Genomic DNA, 26,444 nt, shown 5'->3' with positions numbered 1-26,444 from the left:
AGAACAGTTCCCCTCGGGCAGCATTGAGAATTTTCTTTTTAGTAGGCTTTCTTGAAATACAGGAAACAAGACAAAGCGACACAGTGAACTTCACAGAATCCTTGAAGGGAATTGTGAGAAAGCGAGCTAGGTTGTAGTCTTCTGTTCTTTCTTGACTTTTTCTTCAGACTTGGCTTTATCGCCTTCCAGAAGGTAAAACGCACAACTCACACTGACTAACAACCAAAAAGCTTGGTGAGTTTTTGTCTGCCCATCCCAGGTGTGCTCTGTTACTACTGGGCTTGTCCAATCAAAGGAGCGCTGGTCACTTTTCTGCCTCTGTTACTAGGGTTTGTGTTTGAAGCCTAACCTGAGCCAAGTGACAATCCGCAACACTGTTGCCAATCCGGCTCCCTCAATGTCCTCTTGATTTAAAAAAAACTGATCAAACATTTATTCAGCTTGACTATAAATTCCTCTAAAAATATTATCAACAAAAAGCAGAATCACTTTCATAACATTATGCTGTATCTGAAATTCCAGTGTGCAACAACACTGCAACGTTGACACTTCTCAATTAATTTAACTTGTGCTTCCTGCTTAAATTGTATATAAGAACATCAACATAAGAAATAGGAGCAGGAGTAGGCTATGCAGTCCCTCGAGCCTGCACCACCATTCAATAAGATCATAGCTGATCTTCTGTCTCAACTCCAGTTTCCCACTCGATCCCCATCTCCTTTTTATTCCCTTATTCTCCAAAAAGCTATCGATCTCAGTCTTAAATATAGTCAACGACTAAGCTCAGCTCAGTACTGGAGAATTCCAAAGATCCACAAGCCTCTGAGTGAAGACATTTCTCCTCATCTCAGTCCTAAATGCTGACTACATATCCCAAGACTAGTTCTAGGGGAACCAGAGGAAGCCCCTCTTAGCATCTACCCTGTCAAGCAATCTAAGAACTTTATATATTTCAATGAGATCACCTCATTCTTCAAAACACGAACAGCATTTGAGTCAGTCAGTTGAGGATCTGCTGCTTTGACTCTGCTAATCAATGTGGCAATTCTAGAGGAGCATCCCAAAAATTGCAACATTGAGACAGTAATGGTCCTATTGAATTGCAGATAGCAAAAGGAAGTGCAGCAATAGGTGGCGCAATGGGTCTGACATTGGCAAGTTACATAGAAACAGAGGAATTGCTGGTTAATAAAAGGCCAAGGCCCATCTAGTTCACCTTCTACCATCCTGGTAGTCATATAATACAGAAATAATAGAGTTTTTGTTTAATCATAGCAATCAATCTCTATCAGTTAGTCTACAACAGACCGAGACATCAGGTGAGGAAAACTGCAGTGATGGAGAGCTTTGGGAACCATAGGCTCAAGGTCATCTCCCGAGCATGCTACATTTACCACAAGTTGGGTCTCAAATTGCTCTTGTACTGTGTTCCAAAACGTTACCTTGCTTCTGTGCTCAATTTCAGTGCAGACTGACGGATGAAAGTCTGTTCTGGCTGCTGACTAAGGGTCCCATGTGATCTGAGCTTGGACAATCTCAATCCAGTGCCATGGGGCTGTCTGCAATTTTGCACTAAATTGATAACATCCATACAAGTTTACTTGGGCAGTAGGTGTCTGTGGATGTATGGCAGAGTAGATGGTTTTACTGTGTTCCTAAAAGTACCAGTCCTGGCCAGAGAGGCTGGGTGCCTGAAACAGGGCAGTTAAATTCCCAGGACTGACAACCCTCACCAATGATACCTAGCCATAATACTGTAATCGAACAGAAAGGGTCAAATTGTATGTAGAGAGTGAGCGGAAGTTCAGAGGGTTTATAGCCATCCTACGGACCTGAGATTAATTGTGTATTTTAGAATTAGTTTCCTAACACAGCTGAGATCTTAATTATCTTCTCAGTGAACACCTTCTTTAACACCAGAAATCAGATTTTAAGGGAATATTATAAAACAAATTCAACTTAAAAAAAAAATCAATGTTTCTGCTGAAGGTATGATTAAGTGGAATTACAAACTCCTTCACAGTGCCATAATCTCCAGCTCCCTCTCAGTGGTCTCCTGCTGTGTTAGTCTTATCATTTTTCTATAAGGGTCTGGTTATCACTCATGCGGGGTTGTGCTTTAAAAAATGCGGAGAAAGCTGTAACTGGTGCAGAACAGGCAAATCCATGTAGATTTGAAACTTTCGACACTGCTATATTGTGTCTCTGTGTTGTGTTCTACAGCTTCCTTCCCAGGTCCCCCAGCTCCTCAGCTCCAGACACTGTAACAGAGGGAAGGGGTCAGTGGCTTAAAAGTCTGTTTTAACACTAGCACCCCTCTGTGATTCAGCTGGGGTTTGGATATAAACCACTAACTACAATATCTAATAAATCTGTCTGTTTTACTGCTCTCTTCTGCAGTTGGGAAGAAAATGTCGTGGGTGACTCAACATTATTTGGAGAAAGATAAATAAAAAATACGTCAAGAGCAAGAATGATAAATGACTTGCATCATTAATCATGTTAAACTGACAGAATTAAAATCAGCATGTTTTATTTATCCATTTCTGATGGGTTTCCATCTCCATCTGAATATATCAAAAATGTGTGTGTGTGTGTGCGCATCTTTGAGCTGATCTAATGGAAGAGTGTCCTTGAGCACAGTGCTAGCTGCAAGAGCGCTCTCTCATGCTGAGAATAAAGAGGAATGCATATGAATTGTTGGTCTTTCAAGCCAACAGCCAGTGCTCTCAACATGTGTGCCAGTTTATCAGATTGTCACAAGCGAAGGTAGCTTGCTTCAGTGAGATTGGACATTGTCATTATCAATCGGTCTGATCTGTTTTTAAACGTTGCATTGGATCTTGACACGACCGAATCAACCAATGTTGGGGGAACGGGGGGTGGTGCTGAAGGTTGCTAGAATTTCAGACATTGCTTTATCCCAAAGGGTTTAAAACAGACACAGTGTTGACCAATTTATCAGTGCGAATTTGTGTGGAGCATGGGCAGCTGTTAAATTTGGCAGGGCCTTTTATTCAGCAGCAATGGCGACCCAGGTACAGGCACAGAATGAAGATTTTATTTTCTCAGCTGCCAGAATGTTTCAGACAGGCTGCAGTAGAAATAATACAGGACCTGTACTGAGCTACTGAACAAACCTGAAGATGACTGCAAATTACTGCGGATGCTGCAAATCTGAAATAAAAGCAGAAAACGCTGGAAATACTCAGCAGGTCTGACAGCATCTGTGGAGAGAGAAACAAACATTTCAGAAAGGCCATCGACCTGAAATGTTTAACTTTGTTTCTCTCTCCACAGATGCTGCCAGACTTGCTGAGTATTCCCAGCATTTTCTGTTATTAATGAAGGTAATGCCCCTTTATCTTGCCTCGCCCCTTATCTCAGTAAGCATATGAGCTAGTTTACTGCCAGTGCACAATTTGTGGAATCTCTGTTTGATTTCAGAAGTGGAGTAAAGACTAGCTTTTGGAATTTAATCGTCCCTGAAATAAAAATCCCTGGCAGAAGCGTTTGCAAATCTCTCTTCACACCCTTTTATATTCACAAAGAGCTTGCCACTTTATCACCTGCATTGAAATATTGCCCATTCTCATTTGTTGGTTGAACTGCCCAAAATGTTTTGCAAATCTACAGCCAACTGTCAGCCAGGCTCACGTTCTGTCCCCAGATTAAGCCTTTCAAAGCACTGACTTGTGTTGAACACAAGTTTGAAGAAGTGTCTGCTTGGTTTTCTCCCTAGGCCGTTATTGGCTGCCATTTTAGATTTAAAGCGACTTAGACAGGATATACTTTTCACAGTTATTACATTGCCCAAGGCTTGTTAGACAGAGCACCTTAAGTGCTGTCTTGCGGGCTGCTTGTTTTTGTTCTGTATTTTTAAGAGGGGGCTGTGATAATTATTACCCCTTGCTGCAATGCTCTAAATCACTCAACGGAGAGATTTATTGTGTGGTTGTGTTTCTGAATGCCCCGCATGTGGGATAAATCGACGACAGTACACCCGTGTAATACAGTTTCATTTCATGCAGTACTCTGCCGAGGGCTATCTCTGTGTTGACCCAGGTGTTTTCAAACAGTGAGGGGTAGGGGGGTGGGGGGGAAGGTTCACACACAGTACATCAGAATGTTAGGAACTCGAGCGTATCCTGTGCATATATTATTACAGGCTGTGTGGTATTGTACTCGAGGGCAATGACCTCTTGACCTGGATGCACGTTACACAAAACATATGTGTAACGGTTATCCTAGACTTGAAACATTTTGCTCAGTTGCTCTAAACCCTGACATGCACAATTCATATCTTGACATTTTTCTTTCTCTCTCTGCTGGTCTGTGATTAACTAATCACAAAATTTTCATATTTACTCTTGTGTGTCAGTGTCTAAGTGCAGTGAAGCAACAATGATATCCCCATGTGGAACCATTTATATTTTCTTCCTGCACCTCTTGAGGGCTCACAGCTTGGCTTCCTCTACTGGGAAATCTTGTGCTGTGCAGTGCTAATAGTATTGTATGATCGCTTCAAGAGTGATGTCCCTTTTAAGATCTCTGTATGCTAATGAGTGAAGTACCAGGATGTAGTCATGTGACTCCAAGTCAGTCACTCTGCAACTGTAACACGCAGACGAAGGTTCTGTAAATAGTTGGCTCTGTACTGTATATAATAGTTTAACTGTTAATAAACCTGTTGGAGATCTTCAACGAACAGGACTGCACACACCTCATTTATGTTGAATCAGACAACATAAAGAACTCATTGCATGGTAGCAGCTGTGTTGAAAAGACAAAGTCTAAGTTTGAAGACTGCAGGTAAAAGAGCTTTCAAAATGACCCTTCCTACAGTTAAAGAGAGCAAGTTCAAAAGAATTACTGGCCCAAAAAGTGGAAAGAAAAAAACTTATCTCCAGCTGCAGAAGACAGAGCTCAGAACGACAGGTTGCAAGTAAATCCCTGTGCTCAGGTGAGTCATTGTGCTGATGGTCGAGGAATCCCTGTTTTTAATAGAAAAGCTTTGAAGTGCTTAAAAACTTGATTTTTTTTTCAAAGGTTCCTTTTTTTTTAAAAAGGGGAAAACCTGATTCCTCTCCCAGGCTGATTGAGGTTTGCGCCATTATAGGAGGCATCCAATAGCAAAAAGCGTGGGAAAACCCTGCACATGGCAGAATCTCCATTCACACAGCCAAAGTTTAAACAAATCATTAAACCACTCAAGCATGAGAAACAGTCCCCATTCACACAGCCACAGTTAACAAAAACCATTAAACCACTTGAATGTGAAGAATATAAACTCTAGCAAAAAAAAGGCAATTGAACAGCCTATTGAACAGCTGTATATCCAGACAAGCTTAAGTGCTGCAAACAAAAACTGAGAGCACTGCAAAACACCTGCTGCTCTCCATGAAAGCAGCCAGTCTAACAGAGATTCTTAAAGAGAAACCGTGCAGAGTCATAGAACAAATCTTAAAGCAAGTTTTAAGCAAAAGAACAGCAGAAAGATGGATACCAAATTTTCGTGCATGAACTGGAAAGCTATTGATATCCTATCCAAGTTCAAACTTTTTAAATAAAGAATGCAGTTATGCTTTGTAGACCAAGTGATTATAGAACCAGAGAGGAAAGCAGTTGGAAATGATGGATTATATGAATCAATACCTCTGGCTTACCTGAAGAGGACCAGAAAGATCCCACAAAGATATGGAAGGTGCTAGATGATCATCTCTGGTTAAGAGGGAATTTTAGAATTCACTGCCTGGAATTGATGGCCTACAGGAAACAGCCACAGGAATCAATAGATCAGTTTGTCAGTAGATGCTGTAATAAGGACAAATGCAATTTTTCAGAAACAGAGCTGTTGGAGTGACTAATGGAGCTTGTGATTGTCTCCGTGCCTATTGAGGTGTCAGAAAGACCTCTTGGGGAAAAATAAAGGCCACAGCATTGATGCACTGCTAGAAGATGGCTGGAAATATGAAGCCATTGTAGCTGGACAACAGCATCTGCAAGCACTAGTGCAGCCAACAGTATCGGCATGGTAACCAGGTCGAAAAGAGCAAGCAAGCCGTGTGGTAAGTGTGATTGGTCCCACTCATCGCGAAGTTGTCCTGCATATCAAGACATGTACAAGGCGTGCGGTGCAAAAGGACATTGGACCCACCTATGCAAGAAATTCGGCTCCAAATATACAGCCAGAAGTCACAGTAGGGTGCAAGCAATAGAAGACAGGCACAGAAACTGGGCAAAAGCAGCAAGGAGAGCTCCAGAGACCTGATTAAACACAAACTGATACACAAAGTCCACAGCGAAACAGACCTGAAACAAGACTCAGAGGAGTGATTCTCAGCCAGAAGATAAGCAGGCATTTCACTTTGTGAACCTGACACATTATGTTGATGAAGTCAAACGACCGGAAGCTTTTACAACCAATAACATCATGTGCCTAAAGAAAGTTGGCAAACACACACTCGGGATTAAGATTGACACTGGGGCTAGTGCAAATATCCTAGCAGTCCGAATCCTGAAGGATATGTACTGGAGTTATTGGAAATTAATGATACAAGTGACAACTGCAAAGTTATCTGCATACGATGGGCCACCCATCCCTTGCAGTGGCACACTGACAATGCAATGCAGCTAATGGCAAGTCAGCATGGAAACCACAAATATTTTATCTGGTAGGCACGAGCGGACCAACAGTGTCAGGACTACCAGCGTGTAAGGACCTCAACATCATAACAATCCACAAGATCACCAAGGTACCCATTATAGTAGAAGAGACTAAGGGTACCCGCCATGAGTCAGTCCAGGGCTTACAACAAATACACCAAGACAGGTTCGATGCCATAGGTGATTCCAAAGGCGATGCCATACTGCACCTCAGAGCGGATGCACATCCTGTGTCCAGCCCCCTGATGTCTAAGATTGAGTCACGTTTTCTCCAGGATCTCTGGTTCTGGTTTGGAGAGTATCAGTCACTTCTCAAAGATGCCACACCAAGAGAATGAAGATCCAAACTCAGATGGTGCAAATTCTTTGTCAACAGGCTGTTTTTCTTCACGCTGCAGTGACTCAGAAGAAGAGATTGACGTAACTAACCATTGAGAAGCAAAGGCTGGCAGAGGGGAACATTCCCAAGGGGAAATCTCCAAGGACCAGAACCTGCCCGCTGACTCTGGCCAGCATCAAATGGTGCAGTCTGGAAACCCAGCAACAGCACAAGTATGTCGCGCCATCACTTGTGGGGCTGAATTTTATGTTGCCGCCATCGTGATTGGCAGTGGCCATAAAAAATGGCCTGCATGCACAGGCTTTACTCCGTGGAGCTGCCGCAACATTATATATGGCGGCTCATTTACATGGCTGGGGCAGACTGCCTGCCCCTGATGACGTGGAGGGGGCGGGCAATCCATCCATGGTGACTCATCCAGCACCACTGCGCAGGTATCGGCACCATTTTTAACGGACTTCTAGCCCTTCAGTATAATTTACATTTTTAAAGAAACCAGATTATAGAAAATTAAATAAAATTATCGCCACCCTCCCCCACCTTAAAATTTATTTCTTGCCCTCTTTTCCCACCCCCCCCCCCAAAAAAACCTACCTTCCGATCTCGACCTCTCTCCCCACCCCCCCTCATCCCCCCACCCAACCAAAGTTAATGATTTGTGAACTTTACCCTTTCCCACCACCCCCTAGACCAATCAAAAAGGTTTGACACTGCTCCCACCCCCACCCTGAAAACTTCCCTCCTTCCCTCCTCTTTGCCAGTGTTCCACCATACTTCAATGCTCGTGGATCGGACGGTGCGTCGAGGTAAGTAATTAGTCTTTCATTTACATTCATTAACATGCGGAAATGTTGGTCCCATCGCGAGCGGTATGGGGTGTTGTGGGGTGGGTGCTGCCACGAGGCCTAGCTGCAGCCAGCAATATGGGGCCGAGCCTTCCCATCGTCGAGGCCCCATTGTGGGCTTTTCCGGGCCCCCCGCCATGATCCCGGACATCAGGGTGCCTGTAAAATCCAGCCCCTGCTCACTAGAGAACCACCAGCACCACAATGAGCCAAATCGGATAGGTACTTCCATGAAGCCAAGTCCTCCTCCTCCAACAGATTCTCGACCTTGAGCCCCAGGCCTTCAGATGCGAAGGACACGCAATGCCCTGAAGAGGCAGAGGAGAATTGAGTTGAAGCATTGTCTGTTGGCTCTTCAAGATGAGGTGCCGGAACTTTCCAAGAATGACAAGGCCTCGAGGAGACAGCTGGGTATTTAATTTATGGATAGTTAAACTCAATCTCTGATAGTAACCAAGATTATTACTGTTTTGCACAGAGATATTATTTATCCTTCCTTAGTCATATTACAGCAAATGTTATTTTAATATGTAGTACCTTTCGAGAATGAAGCTTAAAGCAGCATAACAGTTTTAAAAAATTCACAGGTAAAGTTTCAAATCTTTCCATCTGCATGAATCACCCACGCTCCATCCTTGCTGTGATTACACAGACTCCAGCCCACAGACATGTTAACAAATAAAAACAATCACTACTGGCTTTCTCCTGTCCTCAACAATCTTGTTCCTTCTTTTTAGAAGTGCACTTTATATCATCACCTTATTGCAAAAATAAAACACCTAATGCAGGCGTTATGAGCCTAGTTGATGTTGATGAGGGGGCCTAACATATGTTTTAGGTGGCTGCCAGAGATGCCTGACTAGGGCCTGATAAAATATGGCATCTGATGTATTTCAGGCACACTTGGGTTTTGGGTGGCAGCCCCCCTCCCCACCCCTGATAAAATGGACATGGCTGGGTCCAATGTCTATTCCCGGTCTTTGTCTCTCATTCACACTTGTGCAGTGATTTATTTAAAAAACATTTTTTAAGATAATTAAATTGAATTTTTTTATTAATTAACTCACACTTCATTGCATCAAACACTGGACTTTTGTATACGAGGGTGGTAACTATTTTTAATCAGCCTGTATATTTGCAGTCAATGTCTTAAGCATTCCCTATCTGACTTACTGCATTGTTCCTTTTTTGTAGACAAGTTCAGTGCTACGTCCTCTAGGGGAGGCCCCTACTCTTATGCTCCATGCATTAGATCCTTGTGATCTGACCCATATTCCCTCAATAGGTTCAGGGTAGCTGCTGATGATTCAGTTGGCTGTTACTGTGTAATATTGGTTGCAAGTAGTTCTGACATGTGTTTGACAAACCAGAAGCAGCTTGCATTTAAAACAAAATGCTACTCCATTGCTTGCTTGTTGAAGGAGTAATAACTCTTGATGTATAGACTAGACTTCTTTTATCATTGGTCTATACAATTTAAAACAACATGGCCTCAAATGCTTATGATAAGAGGTAAAGAAGGGGATGATGAGGCAAGTAAGGTACTGGTGAACTCTTAGATATATTTAATCTGAGCCATTTCAACTGCGATCATGTGGGAACTCCAAGACATTTCTCATGTCCTGGACAGCCACAGGTGCAGGAAGTATTGTCCTCTGCAGCAACTTGAGCTCCGGGTTTCAGAGCTTGAGCGTCAACTGGCATTACTGCGGTGCATCTGCAAGGTTGAGCGTTTCATGGATAGCACGTTTCTAGATGTGGTTTCCCCGCAGCTGAAGTCTGTGCAGGCAGAGAAGGAGTGGGTGACCACCAGGCAGTCCAGGAGAGCCAGACAGGTAGTGAAGGAGTCCCCAGAGAGCATCTTGCTCTCTAGCCGGTATTCAGTTCTGAATACTGGTGAGCGTGATGGTTCCTCTGGGGAGCGCAGCCAGAGCCAAGTCCATGGCATCACAGCTGGCTGAGCTGTACGGGGTGGGGGGGGACGCAAGATTGGGAAAGCAATAGTGATAAGGGAATTCTATAGTTAGGAGAACAGATAGGCGTTTCTGCAGCCACCGACGTGAATCCAGGATATCATGTTGCCTCCCTGGTGCCAGGGTGAAGGATGACGTTGAGTGACTGCAGAGCACTCGTGGTGGGTGGGTTGTGGGGAGGGGAGGGGGGAAGAAGGAAGTTGGCAGGTGAGCAGCCAGTGGTTATGGTCCATCGGTACCAGTGGCAGGTAGAAAGAGAGATGAGGTCTTGAAGGCAGAATTTAGGGAGCTAGGAAAGAAACTAGCAAGCGGGATCTCAGTGGTAGTAATCTCCGGATTACTCCCAGTGCCACATGCTAGTGAGTATAGCGCAGATGAATGTGTGACTGGGGAGATGGTGCAAGTGGAAGGTTCCTGGGACATTAGGACTGATTCTGGGGGAGATGGGACCTGTACAGGCCAGATGGGTTGCATCTGAACAGAGCCGGGACGATTGCCCCTGCGGCCAGGTTTGCCAGTGCTATTGGGGAGGGTTTAAACCATCTTTGCAGGGGGATGGGAACCAGAGGTAACTACAGAGAGGAAAAACAAGGTGCACAAAGAATTGGGAGCAACAGATGGCACTCAAGTAAGAAATAGTAAGGTATTGGGTAGGGTCAGAGTAAGAGGGAATGCAATAAGTTCTATAGTAGGTTTTCAGTGCATGTATGTGAATGCACAGAGCGTGGTAAATAAAGCTGGACGCACAGGTAGCCATTTGGGAGTATGATTTGTGGAGACCTGCATCAAAAAAAACCGGCAGGACTGGATACTAAATACTCCTGGATGAAAGGTGCTCAGGAAAGATAGGGAAGGAAAGACAGGAGGAGGGGGTGACCATGTTGATTAAGGAGAGTATTACAGTGCTGGAGAAAGAAGATGTCCCTCCTAGAGGGGTCAAGGACTAAGAAACAATAGAGGTACCATTACACTACTGGGTGTATTCTATAGGCCTCCGACTAGAGCGAAAGTTATAGAAGAATAAATTTGCAAGTAAATTACAGGGCAGTGCAAAGCAATAGAGTAGTTATAATGAGGGACTTTGATTATCCCAATATAGACTGGGATAGTAATAGTGTAAAGGGCAGAGAGAGGGAAGAGTTTCTGAAGTGTGTTCAGTAAAATTTTCTACATTAGTATGTTTCCAGTCCAGAGAGGAAGGAGGCAATGTTGGATTTGGTTCTAGGGAATGAAGTGGATCAAGCATCAGTAGGGGAACATTTAGCAGACAGTGTATCATAAGGTTTAAAAGGACAAAGAGTAATCCAGAGTAAAAATAATTAATTGGGGGAGGGCCAATTTCAATGGGGGGGGGGAATAGATCTGGTCCATGTAAATTGGAATCAAGGATTGCCAGGTAAAACTGTAATTAACCTTGGATATAGTTGATGTATTTTCCCAAAAAGGGGAAAGGTCGGACAAATAAAGCCAAAAGACATGGAGAGTAAGATGAAGTGGAAAAAGAGTGCACATGGCAGATGTCAGGTTGATAATACAAATGACAACTGGGTTTAATATAGAAAGTTTAGAGGGAAAGTGAATAAAGAAATGAGAAGCAAAGAGAGAGTGAGAAGAGACTGTCAGCTGACATAAAAGGGAAGCCAAAAGTCTTCCAAATGCACATAAATGAGAGGTAAAAGGAGGAGTGGGGGCAATTTAGGGACCAAAAAGGGGATTTACCTATGGAGGGAAGGCATGGCTGAAGTACTAAAGAAGTACTTGGTCTTTACCAAGGAAGAAGATCGTGCCACAGTGAAAGTAGTGAAAGAGGAGGTAGCTGAGACACTGGAAGGGCTAAAAATTGATAGAGGAGGTATGAGAAAGGCTGGCTGTACTTAAAAGTTGGTAAGTCAGCAGGACTGGATGAGATGCATCCAAGGATACTGAGTGAAGCAGGGGTAGAAATTGCAGAGGCATTGGCCATAATCTTCCAATCCTCCTTAGGTATGGGGGTGATGCCATTGGACTGGAGAAATGCAAATGTTTCACCTTTGTTCAAAAAAGTGCGCAAGGATAAACCCAACAACTACAGGCCAGTCAGTTTAACCTCAGTGGAAAAGCTTTTAGAAATGATAATCTGGGACAAAATTAACAGTCACTTGGGCAAATGGGAATTGATTAAGGAAAGCCAGCAGAGATTTGTTGAGGGCAAATCATGTTTTACTAATTTGATTGAATTTTTTTGATGAAGTAACAGAGGGTTGATGAGAGTAATGTGGTTGATGTGGTGTACATGGACTTCCAAAGGGCATTTGATAAAAGTGCCACATAACACGCTTGTCAGCAAAACTGAAACCCATGAAATAAAACAGACAGTGGCAGCATGGATATGATGTTAGCTGAGTGACAGGAAACAGAGTAGTGGTGAACAGTTGTTTTTCAGACTGGGGTTAGTATTAGGACCACTGCTTTTCTTGATCTATGTTAATGACCTGGAGTACAGGGCACAATTTTAAAATTTGAAAATAACATTAAAAACTTGAAAGTATTCTGAACTGTGAGGGGGATATTGATCGACTTCAGGAGGACATATGCTGATGGAATACGTGGGACAAGTGGCAGATAGAATTTAATGTAGAGAAGTATGGAGTGATTCATTTTGGGAGATAGAATGAGGGAAGGCAATATAAAATAAAGGATACAATTCTAAAAGGGGTGCAGGAGCAGAGGGACCTGCGGATATACGCGCACAAATCATCGAAGGTGACAGGACAGGTTGAGAAAGCAATTAATGAGGTGTGCCGGATCCTGGGCTTTATAGATAAAGGCATAGAGTATAAAAGCAAGGAAGTTATGGTAAACCTTAATGAATCACTGGTTCATCCTCAACTGGAGTATTGTGTCCAATTCAGGGCGCCACACTTAAAGGGGGAAGTGACGGCATTGGAGAGGGTGCAGAAAAGACTTAGGAGAATGGTTATGGGGATGAGGAACTTCAGTTATGAGGATAGATTGGTGAAGCTGGGGCTGTTCTCCTTAGAGAAGAGAAGGTTGAGAAGAGATATGATAGTGGTGTTAAAAATCATGAAGGGCCTGGACAGAGTAGATAGAGAGAAACTGTGCCCGTTGGTGGAAGGGTTAAGAACCAGAAAAGACCGATTTACGGTGATTGGCAAAAGAAGCAACAGCCGACATGAGGGAAAACATTTTCTGCAGTGAGTGCTTAGGATCTGGAATGCACTGCCTGAGAGAGTGGTGGAAGCAGATACAATTGTGACTTTCAAAAGGAAATTGGATAATTATGTAAAGAGCAAAAATTTGCAGGGCTATGGGGAAAAGACAGGGGAGGTAGACTAGCTGAGTTGCTGTTACAGAGAGCCGGCAGGGACACAACAGGCTGAATGGCCTCCTTCTGTGCTGTAACCATTCAATGATTCTATAAAAATGTTTGTTACTTCACATTGTGCAGAATCAGCATAAAAACATTAATGCTCCCCACATTTGCACTTTATTAAATTGAACTGGCCTACTTTCAGCCCATTCACACTTTATCAACTCAGACTGGATTGCATTCAAACCCTTCACACTTTGTAAACTTTCTGGCTGTCTGGTAGTGGTATGGGGAGCCCAGTAACTATTGCACCAAGACAGGGGATTGAGGTGGAGTCCAGTAGCTTTTGAGTCATGGGGTTGGAGCCCAGCAGTTGTTGAGCCCTGGAGAAGCCCAACACAGTCTCTGTAAAAAAAAAACTGTTCTGCTGATCAACAGTCCACACATAGGGGGGAATTTTATGCTTGTGGCGGGGGTCTCGATGCTGGGGAAACAGAAGCCGAAATCCCCGTGTCACCACTTGTGCAGAAAACCCGCCATATTTAGTGCCAATCAGACACTTAACCGGACAGCGGCAGGCTTCTGTAGGATTTAGAACCCCGTTGCTGGAAGTCTCGGCCTTGCAGAGCTGCTGGCCAGTCAGAGGCTGGCAGCTGCAGCGCCAACACTGAGGCAGTGACTGCTGCTATAACTGCAGCCACCAGACAGCAAGGCAAGGCGCTGGAACCAGATTTAAGGTAGGTCAGGGCGGGAGGGTCTCGCGGTGTGGGGTCGACGGGGAGGGTGGGAGGGGGTTTGGCAGCAAGGGGGGATGCAGTGGGGCTGGCCCTCAGCAGGTCCCCCCCTTCCCGATGCCAGTGCCTGAACAAGGGACCTAAGTGCCTTTGAATGAGGGCAACGCCCCAAGAAGCAGGAAGCAGCCCACACGATTTTTGGTGCTGTGCTTCCCGTGCGGCAGCAGGAAGAGGACCTTAATTAGGCGTTAATTACCTAGTTAAGGGCCTCAATTGGCAGCAGGGCGAGAAGGCCGTTCACAGGCCTTCCCACCCGAACTAAATTTCGGCTGAGGCAGGATGGTGGTGGAATCTCCCCACTGTCACCGTCCCACCTGATTTTATGCTCTCCCTGCCTCCTAACCAGCCGCAGGGGAGAGCATAAAATTATACCCATAATTTCCACAATCATTCTCTGAATCGTTTTTTTTGAAGTTTGTATCTATGTAGATGCCCACGATTGCTCATCTTTAGTGATTTCTGACTCTGTGCTACCTTATATGCAGTATTTTCACTGGGACTCGCCCACTTTTTTTGCCCAGGCTCTCAGCACTTGCACTTTCAGAATGCTGCACGCAAAGATTTACATTGATAAAGATTTACCCGACTACAATTACAATGTGTTCAAGAAATAGAAACTTTTCCAAAGTGCGTCACAGTTTACCCCACGCTTTTCCTATTTAGTTAATTTTTTTGACTCCAGTTGTACAATTGTATTTTTCTTGGGGGCTGGGGAAGACAGTTATTTTATCCCCACTCTCTGTGATCCCCATTCTTCTCTCTTCATGAAGCACCTTATTCTGTTCCCCGCTGACAGGGGTCAACAGTACAGTGTGTCTAGATATGTAGAAGCGACAAAACTAAAGGGTTATGGGTGTAAGGATAGGAGGAGAGAGGGACATTCAATAGAGAGTTTCTGGGAATTTTACAGATAATATCAGGACCCAGCAAGTGGACTGAATAGTTTTTGGATACAGTCAAGTATGTGATTGCCATCTGCTGTTGCAAGTCACTCATCACAGGCTCAAGTTCTTCTACTCATATTCATTGAGTCAAAGAGTTATACAGCACAGAAACAGGCCCTTCAGTCCATCATGTCTGTGCCGGCCATAAAGCACCCAACTATTCTAATCCCATTTTCCAGCACTTGGCCCATAGCCTTGTATGCTATGGTATTTCAGGTGCTCATCTTGAGGGCAACGGAGGCCATCGGCCGTCCCTTCGGAACAGAACTGTGAAAAATAATCCTGTTTACTGATTCCTGGATCTATATTTTTAAGTACGTTAGACACCTCCTATTTATATCACATTCACCCACATGAAAATGCATCTCAAAGCCCATTGTGAGGCTTGATTATTCACTGTATGTGTACATTTAATATGGTGAAGGTTGGGATTCAAGTGTTATCAGATCTGCTATGCCTGTGTCAATGTGACCCATTTCAAATGCTAAAGTGGAGGATATCCCCGAGGAAGACTGAAGATCAGAATATCTAAGGCCAGTTGTTTAAATAGCTCGAATTTCCTGGGGAGATGCTTTCCATTTGCAGTTCTCACCTCTAAGCTGAAGTTCCCCTTTCGTGAAATCAGCAGATAAAGGAATGCTTGTTTTCCTCGTAAGTGGCATTCCTCTATAACAGCTCTTGTCTGCAAGTGATTCCTGATACATGCATCACATATTTTCCAAGGCTGTTAATGTGTGGGCCAGTGTGCATTTATTGGACACTTCTCTGATTGATGTATGCAATTTCTATTCTTATTCTTGGCATTATTTATACTTTGTGTAAATATAAAAATGGTGTTTTGGTGACCTATCAGCCTGTAGATATGAGCAGCCTGATGAAGCAGAGGCCAATGGAAAAAGAGTTTTTGGGATGGGGGGGGGGGGGGTGGTTTCTACAGTGACCTTGTGTATTTATCTGCAGGTCCAACCCTGCTTCAAACTAATAATCATTATGAAACACTGGCAGCTGAGGCCAGGTGACAAAACCTTGACGCGATGGCAATGGGAACTGAGTAGCAACTTCATCTGATTTTTCGGAGTTTTTTTTAAGACACAATGTCATAATTTGCTGATACCACTTAATGAAAAGTTGATATACACTTAGCAGTGACAGAAGCTGAAGTCAAAACTGACCTCAAACCTGAATATCCTTTTCAAATGACCTGTTTCGAATTTGCAAAGTTGGTTGCTTTTTAAGAGAAATTTTGTGATGGATCTCAAGTGATTGTAACTTCTGAGTTGCCAATGGGGAATGCTCAAGGCTGTCACTCAGCTCCTGTTGATATGTTGTAACTGCCTGCAGTGGCATGCTTGCTAAAATGGTGGTCTGCTCTTGAAAACACCGAGTTATACATTGCAATATGGTTTGGCTTCCAGGGTCCAAAGCCAAAGTGCAGCCACTGTAAAATCTAAGTACCAAACTGACACCATCCTGGCAGCCTGGTAATGTGCACTCATTTTTCAATTGATCCCAGTACCCAGGTTTCCAATTTGGTGTACAAATGGAGTTAATTGGGAGCGCAAGCAGATTTTGGTTCTATTTGAAATGGTTCTGCAGCACATACTGGATTTCTGATTTATCTCTTGTGCAGCTCTCATTCTGACCTACAGGGGGAGCACTTGTGGTTACCTGCCCTTTCCTCTGGCCATCATCTCCGAATCCGCATCATTATTTAAGCCGAGAGCGACAATGATGTTGTCCCGTCCGCCTGCTTCGAAAAGAAAGACTCTCAATAACTTTAGCCTCTAGGGAGGAAACATTGTATGACACAGGAGAAAAAGGAGAGAAAAGAAGTTTATATCTGCTTAATTTATACAGATGCAACAGCCACCTCTCAAGCTTTAGGATAAAATCTGTCTGTCTTTCTGCCTGGTCCTTGCAGCCTGCATAATGCTGCTTATCCAACCACTTAGCTGTGCCATCACTAAGACACTGCCTATTTTCACTTCCATAACATCCCCCACCCCTCTGCACCAGACCCAGTTCAACTGCTGCTGAAACTCTCATTCATACCATTGTTAACTCTAGACTTGGCTGTTCCAATGCACCCCTGACCGGACTCCATCCTCCATAAACTTGACATCGTCCAAAACTCTGCTGCCCGTGTCCTAACTCACTTTCATCCATCACCCCTGTGCTCACTGATCTACTTTGGTTCCTGGTTAAGCAACACCTTGATTTTAAAATTCTTACCCTTTTTTTCAAATCCCTCCCTATCTCTGTAATTTCCTCCAGGCCCACAGGTCTCTGGGCTCCTCCAATTCTGGCGTCTTGAGCATCCCTGATTTTAATCACTCCACCGTTGGTGGTCGTGCCTTCAGTTGCCTAGGCCCTAAGCCCTGGTATTTCCTTGCTAAACCTCAGCGTCTCTGTACCTTGTTTTCCTCCTTTAAGACACTCCTTAAAATGCAACCTAACGACCAAACTTTCGTTCATCTGTCCTAATAACTCCTTATGTGACTCGGTGTCAAGTTTTTTTCAGTAACATTCCTATGAAGCATCTTGGGCATTTCACTATGCTAAAGGAACTATATAAATATAAGTTGCTTTTGTTGTTGTTAGACAGTGATGACCGTTGGCCAGTCAGTATTGACAGCTACTTTCCATGAATGCAGACTGACTTCTGGGGTAGTTGTGCATGTAAAGAAAAATGCAGTTCTTTGCCCGTCGTGAAGTTGGAGCAACATTTTCTTGAGGTAACCTTGGTCTTTGTTTGTTGTGCAGTTTCGCCTGGTAGTGAAGACGGCCCTGAAGCTGCTGCTGGTGTTTGTGGAGTATACGGAATCCAATGCACCACTTCTCATCCAAGCCGTCACCAAAGTAGACCACAAGAGGGGTAAGTGCCGTTACTTTATTTATACTCGAGATTCCCCTCCCTGCTCAATCATTTGGATTCAGAACTATGGTAATCATTCACAGGAATATTTCATTCTTTGTCAAGTACTGTCAGCACTGTGTCCATTGACACCACTGCATAAGCCAATGAGTCAATCAAAGCCTATTTTCTCAATAGAGTTCATTTGCAAAGTAGACAGAGTTTATTTCAGCAGTGCACCACAGCAGTCTCCAATGCCTATTTGAATGGAATACAGTACTTGTCAGATACAGTCAGAGGCCTTATTTAAAACAGTGCCACCATGTGAAGGATTGCAGCAGATATGAACAGAGCTACAAAGAGAATAGCAGCAATAGTTAACAAATTTAATTACTGACTGGCTTGCCACAGCCTCTCCTGTCTGCCTGCTCCCATCTCTTTCGCACAAGCCTCTGAATCCACTGAAGACACATGAACCCCAAGAGAGAAAAGTCTCCTACAGTGAACAAGGTTTAAGAAGAATACTGGGCCCCAACAAAAAAGCAATATCTACCCACAATCGAGGACACTACAGTGAGCTCGAAGAACCGTAAGAAAAACTCTTCAGATATTGCCTCAAACTTTGCACTTTATTTTTCTTCTCTTTTCTGACTCTATTTGCATGTGTGTATCACGTATGCATGCTAGCGTGGGCATGTCGTGTATCCGTAGGTGTCAACCGAATTAGAGTTTAAGTTTAATAAATTTCAACTTTTCTCCTTTAAACCTAAGAAAGTCTGTTTGTGCTGCTTTCTTTGCCTTATAATTGGAAAGTGGTGAACAAGGATTCACCAAGGGGGAGCTAAAAACAGCTACAAGAAAACCTGTCACTGTTTGTTTATTTGACAAATAAAACACAAAGGGTTTAAACTCTTAACAACAAAAAACACTTGCTGCAGTCAGGTGGGAGTTGAACAGTGGGAGCCACCCACACACCTCACCACATGGCCCTAACACCAGACACTAAGATCGATCATAAAAGCAGCGTATGATATTTTTGACGGGCATCACTGTCTTCAAAAAGCTAAATAAACAATCTGAGTAGTTTTCCTCTGGTTACTTAAACTCCTGTAATTACGAAATTAGTTTCTCCTGTTTTATACTTGCGTTGGCATTTTTTAAAAATTCGCCTTTAGTGACCCAGAGGGCGGGTGTCACTTTGGGTGCAGGTTGGGCACATTGTGCCCTGTGAAGTGCCTTGGAACATTTCATTACATTAAAAGTTGTTGTTGCTATCTGGGCAGTAATCTTGGCTGCAGATCTTCCTGCAGTAGCTGGAACATCTCTCCTATTGCCCTTACTTATTTCTTAGCAAAGGATGTAGTTATATACCCTTACGTCCCCACCTCAATGAATTTCGCACTCAGCATGATGTTGAGCCTTCCTTTCGTCGCCTTCGCCTCCGAGCTCATTTCTTTGGCTAGGATTCCTCCCCACCGACCAACCGACCCATTCATCCACCTCCAGTACTCTCCCTCCTCCCGGACCCCTCCCTCTGGCCTCTTACCATTCTTGATCTTGCCATTGAAAACTGTTGGCATGACATCAGGCACCTTAATTTCTCTGCCCCCCTCACTCACTCTAACCTGTCTCCCTCTGAACTTACTGCACTCTGTTTTCTCAGGTCTAACCCTGACATTGTGATCAAGCCTGCAGACAAGGGTGGTGCTTTTGTTGTCTGGCGTACCGACCTCTACCTTGCAGAGGCTGAGCACCAACTCTCAGACATTTCTTCCTACCTCCCCCTGGACCCCACCACCGACCATCAAGCCACTGTCTGCAGGACTGTCACTGACATCATCTCCTCTGGAGATCTTCCCTTTACAGCTTCCCACCTCATAGTCCCGCAACTCCGAATAGCCCGCTTCTATCTTCTTCCCAAAATCCATAAACAGGACTGTCCTGGTAGACCCATCATTTCAGCCTGTTCCTGCCCCACTGAACTTATTTCTTCCTATCTTGATTCTATTCCCCTTGTTCAGTCCCGTCCCTTTACATTCGTGACTGTTCTGAAGCCCTGCGCCATTTCGACAGTTTCCAGTTTCCTGGCCCTAACCGCCGCCTCTTTACTATGGACGTCCAATCTCTCTACACCTCCATCCCCCACCAGGACAGTTTGAGGGCTCTCAGGTTCTTCCTTGAACAGAGGCCCAACCAGTCCCCATCCACTACCACCCTCCTCCGCCTAGCTGAACTTGTTCTCACATTAAACAACTTCTCCTTCAACTCCACTCACTTAGTCTAAATAAAAGGTGTTGCTATGGTACCCTATGGGTCCTAGTTATGCCTGTCTTTTTGTAGAATATGTTGAACATTCCTTGTTCTAATCCAACTCAGGTCCCCTCCCCCAACTCTGTTTCTGGTACATTGATGATTGTATTGGTGCCATTTCCTGCTCTCGCCCCAAACTGGAAAACTTCAACTTTGCTTCCACTTTCCACCCTTCTCTCACCTTCACATGGTCCATGTCCGACACTTCCCTTCTGTTCCTCAACTTCTCTGTCTCCATCTCTGGGGATAGGCCGTCTACTAATATTTGTTATAAGCGCACCGACTCCCACAGCTAATCAACTACACTTCCTCACACCCTGCCTGCTGTAAGGATTCCATTCCATTCTCTCAGTTTCTCCCTCTCCGGAGCATGTGTTCTGATGATGCAACCTTCGACAAAAGTGCCTCTGATATGTCTTCCTTTTTCCTCAACCGAGGATTCCCCTTCACTGTGGTTGACAGGGCCCTTGACCGTGTCCGACCCTTTTCTGTCCTCACCCCTTCCCCTCTCTCCCAGAACTGCGAAAGGGTTCCACTTGTTCTTTCTTTCAACTCCACCAACCTCCAAATCCAACGGATCATCCTCCGCCATTTCTGCCACCTTCAGCGTGATGCCACCACCAAGTACATCTTCCCCTCCACTCCCCTGTCAGCATACCGAAGGGACCGTTCCCTCCACAACACCCTGGTCCACTCCACCATCACTCCCGACACCTTGTCCCCTGCCCACGGCACCTTCCCATGCAATCGCAAGAGGTGTAATACCTGCTGTTTTACCTCCTCTCTCCTCACTATCCAAGGCCCCAAACACTCCTTTCAGGTGAAGCAGCGATTTACTTGTACTACTTTCAATTTAGTATACTGTATTCGCTGCTCACAATGCAGCCTCTTCTACATTGAGGAGACCAAACGTAGTTTGGGTGATCACTTTGCAGAACACCTCCGCTTGGTCCGCAAGCATGATCCTGAGCTTCCGGTTCCTTTCTATTTTAATTCAGCATCTTGTTCTCATGCCCATATTTCTGTCTTTGGCCTGCTGCTGTGTTCCAGTGAACATCAACGCAAGCTTGAGGAACAGCACCTCATCTTCCGATTAGGCACTCTACAGCCTTCTGGACTCTGTATTGAGTTCAACAATTTCAGACCATGAACCCCATTATTTATTTATCTTTATTTTTATGTTGACTTTTTAAAATATATTTTTTAACCATTTTCTAGTTAAACTTGTTTTTCATATTTTTACTTTCGTACAGAGCTGTTCATTATTCTGCCCTTAGCGCACTCTCTGCACTCATGCTTTATCTTTCACTATAATTATTTAGCACTCCATTTGCATTCTGTTCCATGACATCTCTGTCATTTAATCTCCCCCCAATCCATCCCATCACAGTCCTTTCTCCTTGTTCTTCTTTCACCCCCCCCCCCCCCCCACCCCAACTTTTTCACTTGCTCAAAGACTGATACATTCCTGACTTTTGCCAGCTCTGATAAAGGGTCACAGACCTGAAACGTTAATTCTCTTTCTCTCTACACAGAGGCTGCCGAACCTGCTGAGTATTTCCGGCACTTTCTGTTCTCATTTCAGAGTTCCAGCATCCAAAGTATTTTTCTCTTATTCTCCTGTTGCCCTCTTCTCATCCAGAACTCCTCACTAAGACCCATGCAATTTGGGGGCAACTGACAAGTTGCATTGTTCTGAAATGCTTTTTTCACACTCCTTTCCTCCGCCATTTGCTGTTCCGTTTCCTCCTTTCAAATAGTAACCGAGGAAACGTTCATTGATATCGCCATAATTCTTCTTTTAAAACCTCTGACTTCAGGTGGTGGAGGGGGGTGGTTGGCAGCAGGTAAATTTTTCCAATGATCTCACAGGTGTTGAGGCTGTCAGAGGCCAGCTGCACAACCAAAAAATAAAAACTTGAAAAGCTCTCATCTAACACCAGCACTCACTGTTTGAAGTTTCTAAAGCCTGTGGACTCCAAACAAAAGCGCTTCTCTTGGTATCAGAATTTTAAAGCTTTCAATCCTGTCTTCAAATCCCTCTAAGGCCTCTCCCCTCCATGCCTCTGTAACCTCCTCCAACGCTACAGCTTCCCAAGATCTCTGCGTTCATCTAATTCTGGCCTCTCGTGCATCCCCGATTTTCTTCACTCCACCATTGGCGGCTCTAAATTTCCTCCCTAAACCTCTCTGCCTCTTTTCCTTTCTTTACTTCTTTAAGGCGCAGCTTAAAACCTACCTCTTAGGACAGGTGACCAAAAACTTGACCAAATAGCTCCTCATGTAGCTGGATGTCAAATTTTATTTTATAACGCACCTGTGAAGCACCTTGGGGCGTTTTACCACGTTAAAGGTACTATGAAAATGCAAGCTTTTGTTGTAGATCTCTGGCTATTGTCCCATGACAGCCCAGAACTGTGCTGCTTACTTTTTGCTTTAATCCTGGTTGAGTTCAGGGCCTGAAGATTTGGGTCGGTGTATTTTTTTTTTGCATTGCTGCCTCACTGGTGAATAAATCCAAAACCTGAACACCAAGATTTGTTCATTTCAATAAAAGCAAAACCGAAGAAGGGTCACTGACCCGAAACGTTAACTCTGCTTCTCTTTCCACAGATGCTGCCAGACCTGCTGAGTGAATCCAGCATTTCTTGTTTTTGTTCATTTCAGCTGCTTATGCTATTTGGGACAAGGATCGAAACCTTACAAGCTGTAATTTACTCTTGGCACCACATCCAATGCCAGCAGCATTGCTGGTTTACTGAAGGCCGTTAGTGCACACTCCCTGCCTGTTTCTCGCTTGCTGACAAACTGCTATCAGGGAAAGTGTGCCCAGTGCATAACTGTTGTTCCAGGATAATTGATACTGAGGTGGAAAGCATTTGTTGCTTCGGTAGTGGCACTTCACGCATGTAGTCTGGGACCTCTCACATGTAGGGAAAGAGCAGGGGAGTGGGACTAATAGGATAGCTAGTTCAAAGAGATGGCACAGGCACGATGGGCGGTCTTCTATGCTGTATCATTCTATGCTTCTATCATTCAGCCAGTGTTGCTGCAGATTCTTTGCTTGACTGATGTCACGTTGTTGTTAGAAAGCAGTGCAAATAATCGTTCATCCATGACTGCACCGGACCAGTTGTTGGGCACACCCACACTCCTCCCCAGACCTTGTGATGTACTTTGTCCAAAATCTAGTGTCTCATGTAACTGACTTCTCCAGATAGGAGACTGTAACTTGACCTGTGAGGTATGAATTTCTGAAAGATTCAGCAGAGGCAAGAATTGTGCTGTGGCCACAATTTGTCTTTCCATTCCGAACAAAGCACTTTCATTGCACGTGGCTCTGTGTGATGCTACTGCAGTTGAGTGTGTGCAAAGTACGACACCATGACATGATGTGAACAATGTGATAATCACCCTGCGCTGTGGGGAAGCCTGCGACTTCACTGTCCCACTCCCTTGGAACTCTCTCAACAGATGACTTCAAGGGTCTACTGCAGGCTATAATATGATGGTACGTGAAAGTCCTTTCAGATTCTTGCTGTGATCAAAGGATACGTACTGGAAGCAGAGGAAGATCTAGAGCTATAAGGAGAGTGCAGGGCAGTGGGATTAGTTTGAATCGCTGTATGAAAGAGCTGCTTTGGAAATGGGATGAATGGTCTCCTGTGCTGTAACTCTATGGTTCCATATGTGAGTGTCAACCATTGGTCCAATCCTGCATGGTTCAGGAGGAAATGGGAGAGAGGGTGAATGGAGGACCCAAGAACCACAGCACAAGATAGTTAGCAGATCTGAAGAAAGGTGTCGAAATAAACCAAGGTTCCGTGTGACGAGCTGGCCTAAGTATACATGCAAAAAAAAAAGTTCAGTCTTTTCATGGGATGTGGCAATGCTGGCAAGGTCACATTTATTGTCCATTGTTAATGGGATTTATTCTTGACCCACTGCATCATGGTGGTGATGCTCCCATGATAGTGTTAAGAATTCCAAGATTTAGACCAGAATGCTGGAGAAAGGACAATAAGTCCAAGAATGGTGTGTAACTTGGAGGGAACTTAAAGGTGAAGGTATTCCAAAAACATTATTGCTTGGTAGCTGAGGTCGCAGGGCTCAGAGATGTTCATGCATTTGATTATCAAGGAATATAAGAAATAGGAACTGCTAGAGGCCATTTGGGCCATTCAGCCTACTCTGCCATTCAACAAGATCATGGCTGTTCTCCCTCAACTCCACCTTCCCACACTATCCCATATCCCTTAAGGAATATGTACTTCCACCCCAGAGTTTGTTTCATCACACATTATCTGCAAAGTAATGAAATGGGTCAATGACTGCACTATTAGAAATAACCTGCTCATCGATGCTCAGTTTGGGTTCTGCAAGGACCACTCGACTCCAAACCTCGTTATAGCCTTGGTCCAAATTTGGTCGAAAGAGCTGAATTCCAAAGGTGAGGTGACTGCCCTGGCCATTGAAGCAGCATTTGACCAAGTGTGGGATCAAGGAGACCTAGTAAAATTGAAGTCAATGGGAATCAGCGGAAAACTTGGAGTCATTTCTAGCACAAAGGCAGATGGTTGTGGTTGTTGGAGGCCGATCATCTCAGCTCCAGGACATTACTGCAGGACAGGGCTCAGGCCAGTGTCCTTGGCCAAACCATCTTGAGCTTCATCAATGGCATTCCCATCCATTGGCAATATTTGCTGATGATTGCACAATGTTCAATTCCATTCATAACTCCTCAGGTAATGAAGCAGTCTATGCTCGCATGCACCAAGACTTGGACAACATTCAGGCTTAGGCTGATGAATGGTAAGTAACATTTGCACCACACAAGTGCCAGGCAATGACCATTTCCAACAAGAGAGAATATAACCATCTCCCCTTGATGTTCAATGGCATTAACATCATCCCCCACCATCAACATCCTGCAGATCACCATTGACCAGAAACTTAACTGAACCAGCCACATAAATACTGTGGCAACAAGAGCAGGTCAGAGGCTGGGAATTCTGCAGCGAGTAACACACCTCCTGACTCCCCAAAACCTGTCTACCATCTAAAAGGCACAAGTCAGGAGTGTGATGGCAGACTCACCACTTGCCTGGATGAGTGCAGCTCCAACAACACTTAAGAAGCTCAACATCATCTAGGACGGAGCAAACCGCTTTGATTGGTGCCATCCACCAACTTAAACATTCAGTCCCTCCATCACCGGGGCGCGGTGGCAGCAATACGCACCGAGATGTAGTGCAACAACTTGCCAAGGCATCTTCAACAGCAACTCTCAAACCCGTCACCTCTGCTACCTAGAAGGGCAAGGGCAGCTTGCATATTCCCCTGCAATCACACACCATCCTGACTTGGAACTATATTGCCATTTCTTTGCCATCACCGGGTCACAATCCTGGAAGTTCTTCTCTCACAGCACTCTAGCAGCATTTTCACCACACGGACTGCAGCAGTTCAAGAAGGCGGCTCACTACCATCTTCTGCAGGGCAATTAGGGATGGGCAATAAATGCTGGCCTTGCCAGCAAGGCCCACATAAATGAATTGAAAAAGCAGGTCTGTTCCACAGATCCACTACCCTATGCAGAGGAAGAGGGAGGACAGAAGTTGGCTCTAATCTGCATTGATTTGGACAAAGTAAAATAAAATAGTAGCAGCAACAAACAATGTGTTGACATTATTACACTGCCAATCACATCACCTCCGGTTTCTGTATTTATGAACATAATACAAAAAAACCTTGGGATGTTTTACCAAGATGAGACAGCGCTTCAAAAGACTTCATAGTATATTTACTTCCCATCTGTCTACTGCTTAGCATCATGACAGGCAACCTTTTGCTCATAACCTAATGTTTTTTTTCTATCTAACTTCAAGAAGAAAACATGTAGTGAGGCAATATTTCCTACTGATAATATATCTCCTGTTCTGGACTGGAAGAATCTGTTCCACATGTCTGTTCAATCTACCCCCTGCTTATGATCTATAATTGAATGCTTGAATATCTTTTTAATGTGGAAACTCGAGGAATTTGGAAGGTCTCCCAACACCTTTTATAATTACTTTCAATGCTGAGAACCGTTCATTTAAAAAAAAAAGTGTGGGACGTGAACCCTGGATTATAAACGTTTGAAGTCTTTGGTACAGAGCTGTAAATTTCTCTGTTTAAATGTCACTCTCGTGACTGTTTCACCTCAAGCTATAATGTGGATTTGTGGTTGCTACAAATTGACACACAGATTACTGATGACCTAACTATATTCTTTCTGTGGAGCATTATATGAAACGGCAATCCATAGATGTGGCTTTCAGCTTCAGGAATTAACATTTGCCTGCTGGCCCTTCCAGTACTGAGTTTTTTTTTTCTTCATTTCCCTTCAAAATGCATCTTGTTTCT

At 44.2% G+C, this 26,444-nt stretch overlaps 1 protein-coding gene across 7 annotated transcripts in view; it reads left to right on the top strand.

Moving 5' to 3' along the window:
• Positions 1 to 26,444, top strand: part of fhod3b (formin homology 2 domain containing 3b) — a 603,766-nt gene that overhangs the window by 384,847 nt on the left and 192,475 nt on the right. For all 7 annotated transcript variants that reach the window (XM_068055417.1, XM_068055443.1, XM_068055407.1 and 4 more), the window contains exon 7: positions 17,636 to 17,747. In XM_068055417.1, the coding sequence (XP_067911518.1) occupies positions 17,636 to 17,747 (112 nt within the window). The remainder of the gene's footprint in view (positions 1 to 17,635; positions 17,748 to 26,444) is intronic.

The sequence above is a fragment of the Heterodontus francisci genome, chromosome 2, assembly GCF_036365525.1.
Source record: "Heterodontus francisci isolate sHetFra1 chromosome 2, sHetFra1.hap1, whole genome shotgun sequence".
NCBI lineage: Eukaryota > Metazoa > Chordata > Chondrichthyes > Heterodontiformes > Heterodontidae > Heterodontus > Heterodontus francisci.
This window is presented reverse-complemented; position numbering and strand designations above follow the sequence as displayed.